Here is an 18225-nt window from a genome sequence, read left to right on the forward strand (position 1 = left end):
GATTTAATTGCAGCCCAACCGTTTAGGAAGGAACACGTTTTGAGCTTATATCGATTTTCATTTTTACTTATTGAATACCGTAGATGGCGTCTTATTACATATTTTTCTTCCGTTTATCATCAGTTCAGCATTATCAGCAGCATCATGTTTTCAATTGTTGTATAAGCGTAAACATGAGTTGACACTTATGCAATTTTGACTTAGACTACCGTTGTTATTAAATACCTTACTTTTTAAGTATATTTTTTACAGTAAAGGAGAAATAGAGACAATGTCTCTACCGGTGTAAACAATTAAATTTAAATCTTCACACATGCAATTTAGATTCTTCTTCACTTTCCATTTTAATATAGCATTAAGTGTTTGATATGAAATTTTAGAATATGCTCATGACACATGCGCCGTTGCAATGAATCAAATAATTGTCACGACATTTTGTATGTCGCTAAAATCATATATGCTTTAAAGCCTAAATAATGCTCATAGCAGTGATTTGTTTTTTTTTTCCAACCAAAGGTATATCAAATAGTACCCTTTACCCGTTAGTGGGGGTTACCACTGTATTGGGTTTGAGCTCACACACTTTTATGTTGTTAACATTATGATATGAGTCAAGATCAGTTAGAACGGCGTTTAATGCATGTTCGTAAAGTGTCGTCCCAGATTAGCCTGTGCATTCCACACAGGCTTATCAGGGATGACATCTTCCGCTTTATTATAATTATTCGTTTAAATTAAACCCCGTTTGCACAGAGCGCGGCTCGTATTAAATTGCAGATTGAGTTACCATGGCGACTGTGGCTGGTACCTATCTCCACGTGTCTGACATAGTAGTCATCATCGTCTACTTCCTGCTCGTGCTATTCGTGGGATTATGGGTAAGTGACGTCATAGTAAGACCGTCAATAAGATGGGTAAGTGACGTTATAGCTACACCGCCAATGCTGCTCTCTGGATCAGCAGATTATGTCTTGCATAAATCTGTTTGGCAGCTGATTCCGGTGATAGTCGATATATCACGATTGTCTGCGCTGTTCCTATTCAATAAAAAGGTGTACACTGAACAAACAAACTTCTATCCTCTCGAATGAAATGGTCTTATAATTTTAAATCCACATACACGAGTTGGATTTTTACTGATAGAATATGATCATTTGCCTTGCAAGGATGTATCACAAATATTACATTGATTTTTATTAAACACACTGTAAAAGTATAGAGTTATTTAAAATTAGCATAGCCAAAAAATAAGATGACTTAACATACAGATTTAAATTAGTATTCAATTATGACGCACATTATTCAGATTTATAATTTGTTTAGCTTTATCAAAGTTAAATAACATGATATGCAACATGTGTTCTATGTCATTCAAATAGCAGATTTATATTTCAGAGTTCACGGAAGAACAGCGGTAGCGCTGGCGGGTATTTCCTTGCCGGACGAAATATGAACTGGATTCCGGTCAGTATGGTGGAGGATCATTTATGTTTGAATGATTTACTGACGTCCTTAAATATTAACGACGTGTTGACAAAAGTTCGTTCACATGTTTAAGTGTATATTTTGTAACAGTATATATAGATTTAAAATTAAGTGTTTAAGTTTGCGTTTTACTGAAGTTGAGGTATAAGTTTGATAGTGCAATTGACATAGAACCCACTATTGAGGATTATTTTATAATCTTACTGTAGTAGGTTAATACATATTTGACATAATTTCAAATACATGTGCAAATATTCAAACGATGTATTTTTATACAACTTTTACATCGCTTCCAATACATTTATATTGTAATGTTGGGTATTTCGCATTTTCCAGGTCGGAGCCTCGTTGTTTGCCAGCAACATCGGCAGCCGCCACTTCGTCGGCATGGTCGGCTCGGGGGCATCCACCGGCATAGCCATTTACCTGTATGAGCTGAACGTAAGTACGAGTGTACTCAAAGTGATAACAGTGTGATAGGATGGAGTGAAGGAACGCCGCTCTCGCTCGCAGATTGATCGTGGGTTTCTTTGAATGTTTTAAATTTGCAAACCTAGGTTGAATGCAAATCAGAAACGCCACTCTCCGCCTCCATGGTATTTTTCGTAAGAAAGAAATTACTTCCGCCGGCATCGTCATATACCTGTTTGAGCTGAATGTAAGTCACCATATAAATGTATGAGTTGAACGTACGTAGTCATATACCTTTATGAGCTGAACGTAAGTCACCCTATACCTGTATGAGTTGAACGTTATTCACCATAGCCCTGTACGAGCTGAATATTAGTCGCCATAAACCTTTATGAGCTGAACTTACGTAGCCAAATACCTTAATGAATTGAACGTAAGTCACCATATACGTTTATGAGCTGAACGTAAGTCGCCATATACCTGTATGAGCGGAACGAAAGTTGCAATACAGACATTATTCAGTATTATTTAATACAATTTAATTATGCTTAGTTATTGGCAATGAGCGTTTGTTTTACTCGTTACTGCTTTACAGTTTAGTTTCAGCTCATAAGTACATGCTGACGTTACTTGCTGTCAACTGTCAAACTTTTACACCATTTACGTATTGATTATTTTCTCCTGAATATTTGTATATGTACGTGTTGATGTTATTTTCATACATACTAACTCCGTACCACGTATGAAGTAGCCTTCACATTTCTTAATGGCAATGAACGAGTTTATAAAAGTTTCCTATATATATTCCTTTCAAGCAATGAACGAGTTGATACAAGTTGCCTATGTATATTCATTTCAAGCGATGAACGAGTTGATGAAGGTTGACAGCATATATTTTGTCATATAAGTATTGATGATGTTGGCCGACATTTCTTCCTGGGCATATACGAGTTAATGATTTTTATCTACATATTTCTTTGAATCTTAGCGACGTATGCGATAACTAGTCTGCCTTTTTCAGGCCATGTACGTGCTGATGATACTTGCCTACATATTTCTTCCCGTATACATCGCATCTGGGGTAAGTCGATTAGCAAATTTACTAGAATAACATTTATCGTTAAAAGTGTTCCTTATAAGGTGTCGAATTAAGCCTACTGTTTTCTGGCAAAATAATATTTGTTTGTATTTTGCGCAATACATTTGTATACCTTAATACCTCTTCCCGCGCTCCTCTAAGTCGAGAAGAAAATTTACTAGAATAACATTTTTTCGTTAAAAGTGTTCAGTATAAGGTATATCGATTTAAGCAAACTGTTTTCTGACAAAATATAATTTATTTGTATTTTTAGATTTTTTTGCACAATACCTGTTTATATCCCCCGCGGGGTGTTGTAAATTGCAATCACTCTGTCGGTCAGTTTGCCGTTTGACCAGCCAGTTAGTCAGAATAACAAGCTATACGATGTTGAAGCCACTTTTACCGCACCTTACACGTGATTAAACATTGAAACTTTAAAAACGACATCACCATAAAGGGAGGGGCGCGGTAAAAAACAAGTTTTCATGTACACTGATACGCATATTCCTATGTCTATGATATTGGCCCTTGCACTTAATCATGGGCAACCTTACCATATTTTATGTTTGTGGCGATTACCCTTCCTTTCTTTTCAAGCGATTGAGTTTAACGTTCAAATATGTTTTTACAATAGAGTGTAGTTGTGAATTTTACGTTTTATCCATCATTATACGCACATTGTAGAGTAAATTGCCCTTGAACTATGCTGACAAAGCGTTAAGGAATATGTCATGTCCGTCATTCAACTAAACTCGAAACATACACAAATAACTAATGGACTTTACATAATTTATGTAATTATTTATCGTACAATTTTCAACGATGCCATCACATCTCCACAAAAAGAACGTGACTGATACAATTAAATACTTTTTTGCGTATTTTGTGGTTTAATATCGAATATTTATTTCTTACAACAGTGAAACAATCTGCATTAACACCCGTTATTCTATGAAAACGGAAACTTAATTATTAACAAATGCTTCATCGTCAATTAACACCAAGGCATTACGAATGCTGATGTCGTTTGTACGTGCAGGTTTTTACGATGCCGGAGTACCTGAAATTGCGATTCGGCGGGAACCGGATACAGATCTATCTGGCCGTGTTGGCGCTTCTAGTCTACATCTTCACCAAGATCTCAGTGAGTAACTGCTTTGTGGTTTAAACATTATTGCATTTAGCTACTACTAGTTTTAACACCCTAAACACCGTTGTTACTAGTGCTATCGTTTGTGGGTGATGTTGAGACGGCTCTCCTAGTGGGATGTACCCGTTGTATCTACTGCGCCACTGTGACATGTGCAGGATCACAGTCTTCACGAATAAGATCTCATGTGTACAGTGACACTGAGGTAACATCCGAAATATTTTTTTAAATCTCCAAGTTCAATATCGCACAAAGACGTGCTAAGTCGCACGTGTTCAAGTGCGAACTTGAGTTCTTCACATGCGCACTTACAGCTCTTCACAAGCGCACGTGCAACTTTTACTATGCGCTTGGACAAGTTTGACCAATCACATTGTCTTCAAACATACAGGCCGGAGATAGAAAACGTTCATTACGCGAGCAATTTAAACTTCATCGGGCATCACACAATACCAGACTGAGGCGTTTATTAAACACGTTTAAATTGCCTCTGCTGTACATCGAAATCCGGACGTTACTTTCAGGCAGATTTATACGCAGGGGCCATTTTCATCGAGCAGTTCCTTAACTGGAACATCTACCTCTCCATTCTAGTGCTTCTTGCCGTCGCTGCAGTATTTACAATAGCGGATAAGTATGGGCTGGGTTCTAGGAAAACGGGGCTTAATGCATTTGCGTAATGTCGTTCTTGATTTGCCTTTGAAATACGACACTTTCCGCTTTTATGAAAGTTTTCGTTTACAGAAAGTCCCTTCTAAGAATCATCCCAGTTACCGTCCTTGAAATAATTTATGAAGTGTAGTTGACCGTTGACATTGTGAACATTCGGTCATCGCACAGCTTTTGTTTTTAAGTACAGGAGTTATATTGTCATTGCACGGATTACATTTTCATTGAGGAATTAGGTTTCTATAACAGGAGGTCGGTTTTCATTTCATGGGTAGGTTTTCATTGCAGAAATTAGGTGTTCATTGTAGGAATAAGATTTCAATTGCCGACACGAGGTTTTATTGCAGAAATTAGGTTTTTTATTTCATGAATTAAGGGTTCAGTGCAGATATTAGGTTTTCATTACATTAATAAAGTTGAGAGGATGTTTTTGCACGGAGTTACTTGTTCATTGTAGGCGGCCTGACAGCGGTCATCTGGACTGACTTCAACCAGACCATCATCATGTTGATAGGAGCACTCGTCTTGGCAGTCATGGGTACGTAAATGTCCGATGGTTTTTACCTTACTAACATTGTAGAATATGTACATATCTGTTTCTCCATTCAACATGTTACAAATATTAACATCGGTTTGCGCCTGCATTGGCGCTTGTCCGGACTCGTTTTCACTACGCAACTTCTAAGCGCATGTTGTATTTTTAATACTGTAATATTTGTGTGACCAGACAATGAACGGTGAACCAATTCGTGTGTGTTCTAGGCAAGGCTACACATAAATATCGCATTTTTAAATGGTATTTTGACCGCGCTCTGTGGAAAGGAGCTTTACTGCATGTGCGTAAAGTGTCGTTCCAGATTAGCAAATGCAGTCCGCAAGGCTAATCAGAGGCGACACTATCCGCTTTTAAGTTGATTTACGTTTTAAGAAAGACTTGACGAAAATCCAGGTAAGGCGGAAAGTTTCGGCCCTGATAAACCTGTACGGACTGCACAGGCTTATCTGGGACGACACACAATACACATGCATTAAACCCCTTTTTCACAGAACGCGGCCTATTTATAGTATTATACATTAAAATATGATTACAATAAGACTCTATTTAGCTTTCTCGTTTGTCAAAGGTCATCGTTATAAAGCATTATGGAATATTAATGTCTACATTTTCAGGATCTCCTTCATTATTAAGAACATTTTGTTTTGATTCTATATTATTGTTCCTCAATTTTCGCTCTCGCACTTCAATTTTAATTTCGTATGTGTTTTCTTTATGATCTTGCAGCACAGAACATAAACTATTAGTGCTTCATTATTTCCATCAGTTATGCCACAACGCTCACGAATCTGACGCTAAGCACGTTTCCTCAGAGTGTCTGCTGCCAACATTGCATCTTTTTATTGTTATTCCTTCCTCCCACAATCCTACGCTTAAGAAGTCTAGTGATATGCTACCTCGTCTAACAAACAGTGTTTCTTTAAAAATACAAGCATTTGTTAATTAATTAAAGATGTTATTTACAACAGTATTTTACTTAGATAAACATTACACGTAGAATGGCTATAATAGTTGTTTCCGACTGACTTCAGCGTTCATAGAGGTGGGCGGTATTGCCGGGATAAAAGCAAAGTACCCGGATGCTGTCTCCAACCACAGGCGCTACAGCGAGACGAACAGCACGTGCGGGCGGCCACGTGGGGACTACATGCACCTATTCCGGGACCCTGGTGAGAAGCGCCGCGTTATGATCGACTGTTTTGTGTTGTAAACTTATATATAAGGAGTCCGTTTTATGTGTGTAAATAACAAATATATACCACATAATGTAAATAAGTTTATGATACCATGTAAGATATAAGGCATATGTTGCAGTTGTGTATATTTAACGGTTTACTCTTTGGTGAGAATACCATACAATACTATAGAACAGTGTACCACTGTTACAGTGAAACTCTATTTAACACGTTTCAATTGCACCTTATATCTTAAATAGGTATATATTTTTAGCTTACATTAACTTCCTTTGGCCAACTCTCATAGAAAATGAGCTGTTTAATATGAGCCCACGTGATTAAACGGATCTCGTACTTTGTCATTACGTGGGGCCGTGATTTCTTGATTATATGCTTATCTAGGACTCTGGTTCGAATCTCACTCAGACCACAGAATGTTTGTGTTGTAAACGGACGACTTATATTCAAGTTATCGGGGGGGGGGGGGGGGGGGGGGGGGGGGGGGGGGGTAAATGTGAAAATCCGATGAAGACGACTCTTGTTTATCAAATCAGACTATAAAGGGCATGCCTTACTTACCCTTACCTTCACCTGTATATTTCCAGTTACGGGAGACATACCCTTGCCGGGCCTGGTGGGTATCACATTCAACTCAATATGGTACTGGTGTTCGGACCAGGTAGGTGGCCATTACATCAACGGACCACTTAAACATTTTGCGTAAATGATACATGTGGTAATGTAATTCAATATGTGCAACCGCTGGTATTTGTCCGCGGTCTGATCTAGGGGTAGTATCTTTCCAGTAAAGCTTTGATATTCCCTCAAATATTGAAGGACAAAAGTTAATCCGTCTTTTTCAGATTTCATAGCGAATGTTTAGGTGAAATTGTTGCCATAAATTAAACCCATTTGGCCAAGTATGTGTGATTCTAAAATCTTTATTGTAATTATCATTTATTACTTTTGTTTTTTTCCTTTACATATCCAAAATTAGGTTACAGAGCAATTCTAGAAAATCAACCTAGCAACCAAAATTTTGCAAAATGAGACATGTCATTCTTTTCATTCATACTTTTGACATGAAAGCAATAAAAAGATAATCTTGATATGATTTAATTCACATTATACTCTTTACTGATATAAACGATGAAGCAGCAATATTCTGTTTCATAATGATGATTTAACGATGTATTGACCCATGACCAATTTAGTTCATAAGTAATTTACATCCAAATCACATTTTCTCAGACAAACGTGTACGTGTACACATTAAATGTATGCAATATGAAAAAGAAAGGTAAAAATACAGATTGTTGGTGAACTATTTTTTTTTATTCCATTATCTCAGAAGGCTGTATTTTTAAGATGGCTGAAATAATCGGTAACACGGATATAGTTTTATTAAACTACAGAAAATGCAAAACTCACATGTAGATACATTATTTAATCAGAAACTTGAACAAAATGACACAACTGTTCGTTTGATATGCTAATTTGGTACAAACCATTTGCATTGTGGCACATTTTCTACCTCATTTGCAAACCACTCAGGTAATAGTTCAGCGCACCCTGGCGGGAAAGACGTACGACCACGCGAAGGCGGGTACGATCCTGTGCGCGTACATCAAGATACTTCCGCTCTTTATGCGTGTACTTCCGGGCATGATTGCGCGCATTCTGTTAACAGGCAAGTGTCGTAACAAGAAGGGCCTATCCGCATTCATAAGTCAGTTTATGCACTTACGACTTAACATGATTAATATTCGTGAGATTGTTCTGCACTGTAAATTTGTATTTTACTGGATGTTTACCCACTCTCATAACCGCATTCGTATATCTTTCGAGTTAAGTAACGTTTTCTTCAATACCATTAAAATCAACATGTCCAAATCGTTGCCCGGTGACAATACGCAATTTAATAAATTACATCAGTTTCGCCCGACAACTCGCTTATAATTGAATTGTGGGCGTGTTTGTTTTGTTTACATGCTATGTTTAGTTGGTCTTTGATATATCAGAGACCGTGGATGTACAGACCCGGAAATATGTAAAGAAGTGTGTGGCAGTCCAGGGGGATGTTCCAACGTAGCATACCCCACCCTTGTAGTTAACCTAATTCCTCCGGGTAAGCTGTTTCAATGTGACCCCTCCATCCCTTGTTATAAAAACCCTTCGTCAAAAAAGCGATTCTAATGTAATGCATTCCACTCTCTATATAAACGTTTTGCGCCTAATACGCTGTTCTATCGTGACGTTTCCAACCCTCGATATACATACTGTAATGGAATGCAGTTCTAGTGTTACGTATCCAATCCGCAATATAAAGTTCTTCGTTCAAGACAGTCAGTTCAATTGTGACATATCCTTCACTAGCTATTATTCTTTTGACTTTAGTAATCCGTTCTTAAGTTGCGTATCACTCGATCGATATACACGACTAAGCCATTTTATTAAGATGAGATTACTACGTAATTATTGTTTAAACGTCATCTTTAAAAAGACAGTTTAAAATTTGAATACATGAAAATCTCAGTATTTTATAAATTGAACTGAATGCGTGTTTACATTTTAATAACTAGATTAATTGTGAATATAAATTAGTTTTGTAAATTACAAAAGTGTTCAATATCTTAATTTTGGGAGTGCCAGTTCCAAGTGTGTAACAATATATCAAGAGGCTATAAGCCAGTTTTCCGCTCTCTTTCACACCACTTTACCGTCATATGACAATATGTGTCTTGTTCTGAGAAAGCTGGGCCTAATTCATGTGCGTAAAGTGTCGTCCCAGATTAGCCTGTGTAGTTCGCACAGGCTAATCAGGGACAACACTTTCCGCCTAAAGAGGGACTTCCTTGAAACTAAAAATACCATTAAAGCGGAAAGTGTCGTCCCTGATTAGCCCGTGCGGACTGCACAGGCTAATCTGGGACGACACTGTACGCACATGAATTAAGCCCAGTTTTCTCAGAACAAGACACAATATATGATACAATTAACAGAGCCTTGTTCTGGGAAAACAAGGAGAATGGATTTGCGTAAAGCGTCGTTCCATATGAGCCTGTGAAGTCCACAAAGGCTAATCAGTGGAAATACTTTCCGCTGGTATATTATATTTAAAAAAAGTCGATTTTTAGAGAGAATCTCTCAAAAGCGGAACGTGTCGCAATATATTAGCCTGTGCTGACTACACAGGCTAATCTTGAACAACACTTTACCCACATGCATCAAGCCCAGTTTTCCCAGAACGAGACTCAAAGTAGTTATGTAAGTGTGTACGTATCAAAACATACGTTTGTGATATATGCAGGTGCGCGCGGAATGATGCTCGCGGTTATGATGTCAGCGCTGATGTCATCGTTGACGTCAATATTCAACAGCAGCAGCACCATATTCGCCATGGATATCTGCACTCACATCCGGAAGAAGGCGTCCGAACTGGAGCTGATGATTGTGGGAAGGTACGATTCTGATAAAACAATATATTAATTCTCACCTGTAAGACTGCACTGCTCAACTCTCCGAATACCTTTTTATTCGTCGGCATCTTTTTTAAAATAACTTGTTCGTGGACATTGTAATTCTTAAATTTCTGATTGGGAGAAAAAGGGGGAATTTGCGTAGTTCGTTTTCCGATGTGTTTTTGTAAAATTCGTGTATCGGTCCATCCACGAAATCAACGAAAATAAAAGCTCACGAATAATAATGATTGTACAGTATTTCCTTGCATAGGACTTACATTATGCATTTGTTAGCTGGATGAGATATGTATTCCTGTATACAATTCATAGGGACCGTTGATCGAACAGATGAATTTCACGTGGCTGTATGGACTAAGATATAAATTAATTATATACCACATTAAGATTGGTCAATACAACCATCTGAATATGTAGGGCTTTTGAAAGGCACGAACGTTTAACCTGCTTAATAAAATCTAGGGCAGCACACGTTATTTGCTTCTGTCTAAACGAATTAAACATTATTAAATTTTATCTATCTTGTTTGTTTTCGCATAAACCATTATCGAACACATCTTTTCGATTTCAATAGCCTAAAATATATTTAACTCCGAATGTAACATAGAATTTAGACATTACAAACGTGAGTTGTTCAGCATCCAATGTGTTTTATGAACGAGTTTATTTCGAATAATTTCGCTCTGAAAAAACAGAATTTAATAATGCATTTGCGTTAAGTGTCGTTCCAGATTAGCATGTGCAGATTTTCTCGAAGAAAAGACTTCCGTTAAACAATAAAAGACCTTACAAACGGAAATTGTCTTCCCTGATTAGCTGTGCGGACTTCAAAGGCGAATCTGGGACGATAATTTACGCACATGCATGAAGCCCCGTTTTCACAGAGCGCGGCTCATTTGTATTGTAATATTATGTTGTCGAACGTCTCTTCTATGGTGTACGCATATTGTCCTCGTCGTGAGTAGTATCATCTGGATCCCGGTCCTGCCCCTGATTGGTACCGAGCTGTATGTTTATTCCAATATAATACTGTTTTATGGTGTTCGTGATTGTCCTCGTCGTGATTACTATCATCTGGATCCCGGTCCTGCCCCTGACTGGTACCTAGCTGTATGTTTATTTCATTATGATACTGTTCTATAGTGTTCTTGATTGTCCTCGTCGTTATAAGTATCATCTGTATCCCGGGCCTGCGACTGACTGGTACCGAGCTCTATGTGTATACCTATATTATACCGTTTTAGGATGTTCGTGATTGTCCTCGTCGTGATTAGTATCATCTGGATCCCGGTCCTGCGGCTGACTGGTACCGAACTCTATGTGTATACCCATTTTATACCGTTTTAGGATGTTCGTGATTGTCCTCGTCGTGATTAGTATCATCAGGATCCCGGTCCTGCGGCTGACTGGTACCGAGCTCTATGTGTATACCCATATTATACCGTTTAAGGATGTTCGTGATTGTCCTCGTCGTGATTAGTATCATCTGGATCCCGGTCCTACGGCTGACTGGTACCGAGCTCTTTGTGTATATCCAGGAGGTGTCGAGTTTTCTACAGCCGCCTATCTGCTGTATTTATCTCCTGGCCATATTTTGGCCTCGCCTCAACGCACATGTTTGTTTAGCCAATGCTGACTCACGATCAATCAATTGTAAGCAAGCAGTTCCGGTCAAAATTAATATACGAGTCAACGCGATCAAAGTCGAAAGTATTCATTTAAAGAAATAACATTCGACAAATGCAATTATTGAGGCTTCAGCACAGCCGTTATAAACGCATTTCAAGAAACTTTGTGAACACCGGTTAAATGCCCATTGTTTTGATGGTAACTGCTTAATAGATCTAATTAACCAGGTTTTCCGAAGGAAAAAACTGGTTATTAGATTGGCGAATGCGGGCGGGCTGGCGGGCTGGCTGGCGGGCTGGCGGGCTGGCTGGCGGGCTGGCGGGCTGGCGGGCGGGCGGAACAAGCTTGTCCGGGCCATAACTATGTCGTTCATTGTCAGATTTTAAAATCATTTGACACATTTGTTCACCATCATTGGACGGTGTGTCGCGCGAAATAATTACATCGATATCTCCAAGGTCAAGGTCACACTTTGAGTTCAAAGGTCAAAAATGGCCATAAATGAGCTTCTCCTGGCCATAACTATGTCATTCATTGTGAGATTTTAAAATCATTTGGCACATTTGTTCACCATCATGGGACGGTGTGTCGCACGAAAGAATCCATCAATATCTCCAATGTCAAGGTCGCCACGACTAAAAATAGATTTTTTGTTAAAAACAAACTTACAAAGGGGGTTAATTTTGTTTGTTCATTTCAAAAGTTCAGTTTGAGTTTTCTCCCTTTATCAGATTTTTTTTCACAATGAAAACCTGGTTTTGTGACAATTTTGTCCCTTGTCTTTCTTATAGATTACATTTTCATCACGTGTTTCTGAAAATGGTATAGCTGTGTATGTGTAGTTGTTTTTCTAAATCATAGAATATTTTTTACCATTTGCTGTCAATGAGCTCTTTATAGGATCACTGTTAAATATATTATATTTGTCGGAATGAAATCGCGTCGTTAAAAGAATACATGTTAGTGGACACGTTAATTTGTTGATTTCTGATTTTTAAAAATAACTGAGGAACTTGTGAAGTCCCTTTTTCCCCCAATGTGTTTGTGTTAACTTAGTGGATCATTTGCCATATGAAATAAACAAACACTAATGTTCCACATATACTAATTATTTTAAAGTATATGTCTTTGTGTTGTTTTCAGCATTTATAAATTTTGAGTGTTTCAGAGTGATGAATAACTCATTAAATTGGTTCAAATTAGTCTAAATAATTTCCATTTTCTCAATTTATTCATGTTCTTTATTACTTGGTATATTTTTTTGTTAATATTAATTCAATGTCGAGTCTCGGAATTGCATCTATAGTGTAAGGTGGTCATCATTTGTGAATTCTGTATCTCCATTACAGACTAGTTATTCATTTTCGAAATCGTACAATAGTAATGAGTTTTAATTTGTTATATTATATCAGTAATGTACGCAAGACTGTATCTGTGCCCCCCCCCCCCCAAAAAAAAAAGACACAAAGCACTGGTTCTACTCAGAAAACGGACTCGAAAGCGTTTAAATAAGCATTATAATTTATATTCAATCGAGCTTAAATAAATAAACTAAACTTACCTTCTGGGGCTTAGTTTTCGGTATGTTGGTCGGCCTGGCCCGCTTCGTGGGCGAGTACTCATTCAAAGCGCCCGTGTGTGGGGAGGAGGACACCCGCCCCGGTATTATCAAGAACTTCCACTATCTATACTTCTCCATATTTTTGTTCGTTGTTACCGGAATGGTCGCCACTATCGTTACTATGGCGACCAAACCCATCAATCGCCGCTGTGTAAGTATTGGCCATCTACGTACAGTTGTTGGATCCGATATATTCGTATTTATTTTACAAATTTGAGAATTGTTATCTGGAACATCTACGTACAGTTGTCGGCTTTGATATTTTCGTATTTATATTACACATGTAAGAATTTGTTGTCCGGGACATATACGTACAGTTTTTGGGTCCGATCAATTCGTATTTATTTTACAATTGCAAGAAATGTTGTCTGGGACATCTACCGTACAGTTGATGGATACGATATATTCGCATTTATTGTACAGGTTTTGTTGTCTGGGACATCTATTTACAGTTGTTGGGTTCGATATATTCGTATTTATTTAATAAATGCATATATTAAAAGAAATTATTTGATGCAGTGCCACGCGCAAGAGGTCAAAGGTCAAATACAGGAATTAAACACTTTGATCAATCTTTTCACTGTTGGTGTCATTTAACAACAGAAATTGCTTGTTGTCATCACATTCACAATTTTGTAATTTAATTCTAATTCAGCTGTCTAAATTCATTAATCCTCTTAGAAGTTCCATTTCGCCAGTTGCACGTGCAGTTGTACCGGCTCACATTCTGGATGCGGCACAGCAAGAAGCCGCGCCTGGATATCGACTCCATGCACGCGAAATACTCGAGCTCGAGCAGTGAAACCTCCTCCGAGTCGAATGAACGCGAGATGCAGGTGCTCAAACAAACAGGTGAGCATTCGTATTGAATTCACCTGGGAGTGTCAACAAAATATCCCGATATCATATTATCAAGATACTGTGACAGTATTCGTATACTAATGTATGTCTAATTAATACTATTTCGACGGTAAATGCCGGTTAATATGATTGTGTAATAGATGATGCGAAATCTGGCAACACTTGACAACCCTAAGATTACACTCAGTCTAATACTATTATAAATATTCTAACTGGAGCTGGCTTAACGTCTTCTGATGATCTTTGTCTAAATCTTTACATATTGATCAAAGAGAATAGGTTTCGAGAGTTTATCTATATTGATTTATTATATGAGCCTTGTTCTGTTAAAACTGGACTTAATTCATGTGCGTTAGTTGTCGTCCCAGACAAGCCAGATTGCAGTCCGCACAGGCTAATATGGGACGACATATTCCGTTTTTTATGTCTTTTGTATAATGGAAATTACTTTGTATCAAACAAAAAAGTTAAGGCAGGAAGTTTCGTCCCTGATTAGCCGATTTGGACTGCAGAGTCAAATATATTAGTTTAAGTCTTAGCTTTTACTCATCAATGGTCGCAGGACAGGAAATGCCTGTTTGCAGGCAAGTTCAAATCGTTGCGCCTGTTTGAATTTCATAAAAATAAATTATAACAACACGCAATATGTGATTGGTGACACACCTTTACGGGTACATCGTTGCTTGGTTATATTGGTACTTGTGTTAAGACACCACAAATTTGCTTTTATCGAAACCTTTCTATTTTGTCATTTTTCGAGTTCAATTTTTGGTTTTCAAATTGTTAATTAAAGAAGAAAGTAAAAGGCGATGTCGAGATTATTTGATCATTCTTAACTGAATGTTACGATTTTATTTTTGGTCAATGCTTTAGCACGGTAGGCCAAGCATAAGTTAAACATATTTCGCCAGATGGAATTGTTTCCTCGCCACGGTGCACGTTTTTCATATAGATGAACAAGCACTTTTACATTTTCATTTTTATATACTTGTGTGTCATTTAATCTAGTGTTAAATCATTTCATATGTTATATCAATAAATATAAATACGAGTCGATTATAATTACGATTTTATATCATGACTCAACGTTTGAACCACTAAAAATGTTGTTTCAGAGGAGAGTGGGGATGTGCCACAAAAGCTAGACGGTAACGAAGGGGTTGACGTGATAGTGGACGACTCGGATCATAACACAAAACACGGTGAGTGTGATAGTGCGGGATAAAGAACATAAAATTCAGTGCAACAATGTGAAAGAGAGGAACCCGTACAACGGTGAGTAAGATAATTAAAACTCAGATTACAACCCGTAACACGGTGACTGTGATAGTCGATGACCCGTATGATTACCCATTTCACGATGTTCGCTGACCAATATCGTTAACTGACCATGGTTGTTAACTGACTCTAATTGTTAAACGACAATGCTTTTTAACTGACAATTATTAATAACTTACCATGTTTGTTAACTGACCATGATTTGTATACGACCATGCTTGTTCACTGACATTTATTGTTTACTGACAATGGTTGTTTACTGACTATGTGTGTTAAACTACCAATCTTGTTCACTGACCATTATTGTAAAACTGACCATGGTTGCAAACTGATTATGATTGTTAAACGACCATGTTTGTTCACTTATAATTATTGTTATCTTGCCATGTTTGTTAAGTGCTTATAATTGTTAAACAGCCATGTTAATTCACATACCATTATTGTTAACTGACCATGGTTTTTACTGACAATGATTGTTAAACGACACTGCTTGTTCACTAACCGATTTTGTTTAACTGACCATGGTTGTTAACTGACAATGATTGTTAAACGACACTGCTTGTTCACTTACCGTTTTTTTTAACTAACCGTGGTTTTTATTTGACTATGATTGTTTAACGACCATGCTTGTTAACTGACCATTATTGTTAACTGATCATTCTAGTTTACTGACTATGATTGTTAATAGACCAAGTTTGTTCAATGACCATAAGTAATCAACAAATTGTCAACAAAGAGTGTTCATTTTGCATGGGGTAGTTCATGTTGTCGCCGGATGTTCAATTTAATCTTTGTGATACATTGATGTAAGTTTACCATCTTGAACATGACTGTTCACTTGTTATGGGTTTTAAGTGGCAGCAAGTGTTACCTGGCCATGACCACTCGAAGATGATTAATCACTGACCAAGATTGCCATTGCAAAGTGGATATTGTGTCCGCCTGGAGGCCTTGTGGTCACGGGCTCGATACCCACTGTGGGAGCGTTCGTTAGATCTCCCAAAAAGACAACGAGTACGCGTTTTACCAAGTAATCGAGCTAAAATCAATAGGTTAAAATTTTATCTTAACATTGTTGTCATTGCAATAGATATTTCCTGTTGTCGTCGAATGTTAAACTGGACCTGTGGGCTGGAGAATGTCGACAAGACCCACATAAACAAACTAAAGGTACAGTATACTCATCGTGGGAAATGGTTCTCACAAAAACTATTCCATGTTGAAACGTCGAGCACGAATGCTGGGTTGTTGAAGAGGCTAATTCAATGATTTGTAATGTGGACTTACTTTTAAGATAAAATTAACTTTATTGTATGCTTAATAGTGAATATTGAAAATTGTCAGTTAGACACAACTTCAATTCATACACTGTAGTGGAATACCTTTATTTGTAAAACAAACCCTAAACCATCAAATGAAAGGATCCGTGCTCGGAGTTCTGGAGCTGACATAACTACGGTCAACTAGACGATTTTTTTTAATAAAGTGATCGTAAAAATGATGTCTTCCACTAAATATTAAGTCAGTATGACTTTATAAAAAATCAGGTTACACACAGATTTTTTCATCATTTGGTTCATCATCGCACGTTCCGTACCCGCCACAGGAGGTGGTTTTACAAAGCATTTTATGTTATTTTAGCATATATATATTTTATCTTTTGTGCAAAACGTGTTGCATTTTATATCTTTTCTGTTTAAACAAATCAGTTATTTGAACGTTGTGTTTATATGTGTTTGTGTGAATATTTGTTCAGATTCACGGATTACACTGCAATTTTACCACTCAAGATACTTTTTAAGCCGCGTTCTTTTCACTTAAAATGAGCCTCAACTTAGCAAAATCCAGTTTAGGCGAAAATGCCGTCCATAATTGTTGGTTTGCACTTGCTAATCTGGGACAGCCATTTAAGCACATTATTTAAGACCTGTTTTCTCATAACGGGGCTCATTGTTTCGCTGTTTGTCCACAGGTTCAGAGGGTAGATATGGTAGATATCGCTGAGAAGCCTCGCTGAAAACTGGTCTCCAACGTAGCAGCAGTCGTCTGTATGATCTGCATGATCACCGTCGCCATCGTGTTTGCAAAAGCACCGTCGCCATCCTGTTTGCATAAACACCGTCGCCATCGTGTTCACCTTAATACTGAACGACCTAGAATTTGATTACTACATATTGTCGACAACCTGCTAACTGAACATTAATCACTTTCTTGTAAAACACATTGTAACATGGATATTGATAATAAGATTGTATAAACACCGTACAAATTGAAAATTGTATCAACACAGTATACCGTCGGCATGGATGACTAGATTGTAAAGACAGCTTAGTGCATGAATATCAATGACTAGATGATTATGACACAGCACTGCTAGATTGTATTAAAATCGACTATATTATATAAACATCGTACTGCGTGGATATTAATAACTATATTGTACAAACATCGTACTGCATGGATATTGATGAATAGATTGTTTAACAAACGTACTTCATGGATAGTGTGACACCATACAACGTGGACATTCATGACTTGATTGTATAAACAGCGTACTGCGTGGACATAGATGACGTGATTGTAACAACACCATTCAACGAGGACATGGCTTAAAAGACTGTATCAAAACAGTACGACATGGCTATGGCTTACTAGATTGTATCGAAACCGTACGACGCGGACATAAACGACTAGATTTTATAAACAATGTGCAACGTGGAAATTGATCTCGTGATCGTATAAGCTACGTACAACGTGAACATTGACGATTAGATTTTATATTCATCAGACTGCATGAATATTGATGACTATATTGTATAATAAATCGTAC

The 18225-nt window shown here is 37.5% G+C and overlaps 1 protein-coding gene across 1 annotated transcript; it reads left to right on the forward strand.

Moving 5' to 3' along the window:
• Nucleotides 1–760: 760 nt before the first annotated feature.
• On the forward strand, nt 761–18008 carry LOC127839619 (sodium/glucose cotransporter 4-like). The gene is made up of 17 exons (XM_052368007.1): nt 761–878; nt 1396–1464; nt 1822–1926; nt 2918–2977; nt 4017–4121; nt 4652–4772; nt 5254–5334; nt 6384–6521; nt 7133–7206; nt 8082–8217; nt 8551–8655; nt 9838–9988; nt 11457–11620; nt 13193–13407; nt 13967–14108; nt 15233–15319; nt 17947–18008. Exons 1-17 carry the CDS (start codon nt 789–791, stop codon nt 18006–18008), a joined length of 1905 nt encoding a protein of 634 aa, XP_052223967.1. The 5' UTR covers nt 761–788.
• Nucleotides 18009–18225: the final 217 nt, after the last annotated feature.

This window comes from Dreissena polymorpha, chromosome 7 (assembly GCF_020536995.1).
Source record: "Dreissena polymorpha isolate Duluth1 chromosome 7, UMN_Dpol_1.0, whole genome shotgun sequence".
In the NCBI taxonomy this organism is placed as follows: domain Eukaryota; kingdom Metazoa; phylum Mollusca; class Bivalvia; order Myida; family Dreissenidae; genus Dreissena; species Dreissena polymorpha.

Coding starts and splice junctions, on each gene's coding strand:
- LOC127839619 (XM_052368007.1), top strand. CDS start 789: ATGGCGACTGTGGCTGGTACCTATCTCCACGTGTCTGACATAGTAGTC. Junction 6,522..7,132: donor GCACCTATTCCGGGACCCTG/GTGAGAAGCGCC, acceptor GTATATTTCCAG/TTACGGGAGACATACCCTTG. Junction 8,218..8,550: donor TGCGCGCATTCTGTTAACAG/GCAAGTGTCGTA, acceptor GATATATCAGAG/ACCGTGGATGTACAGACCCG.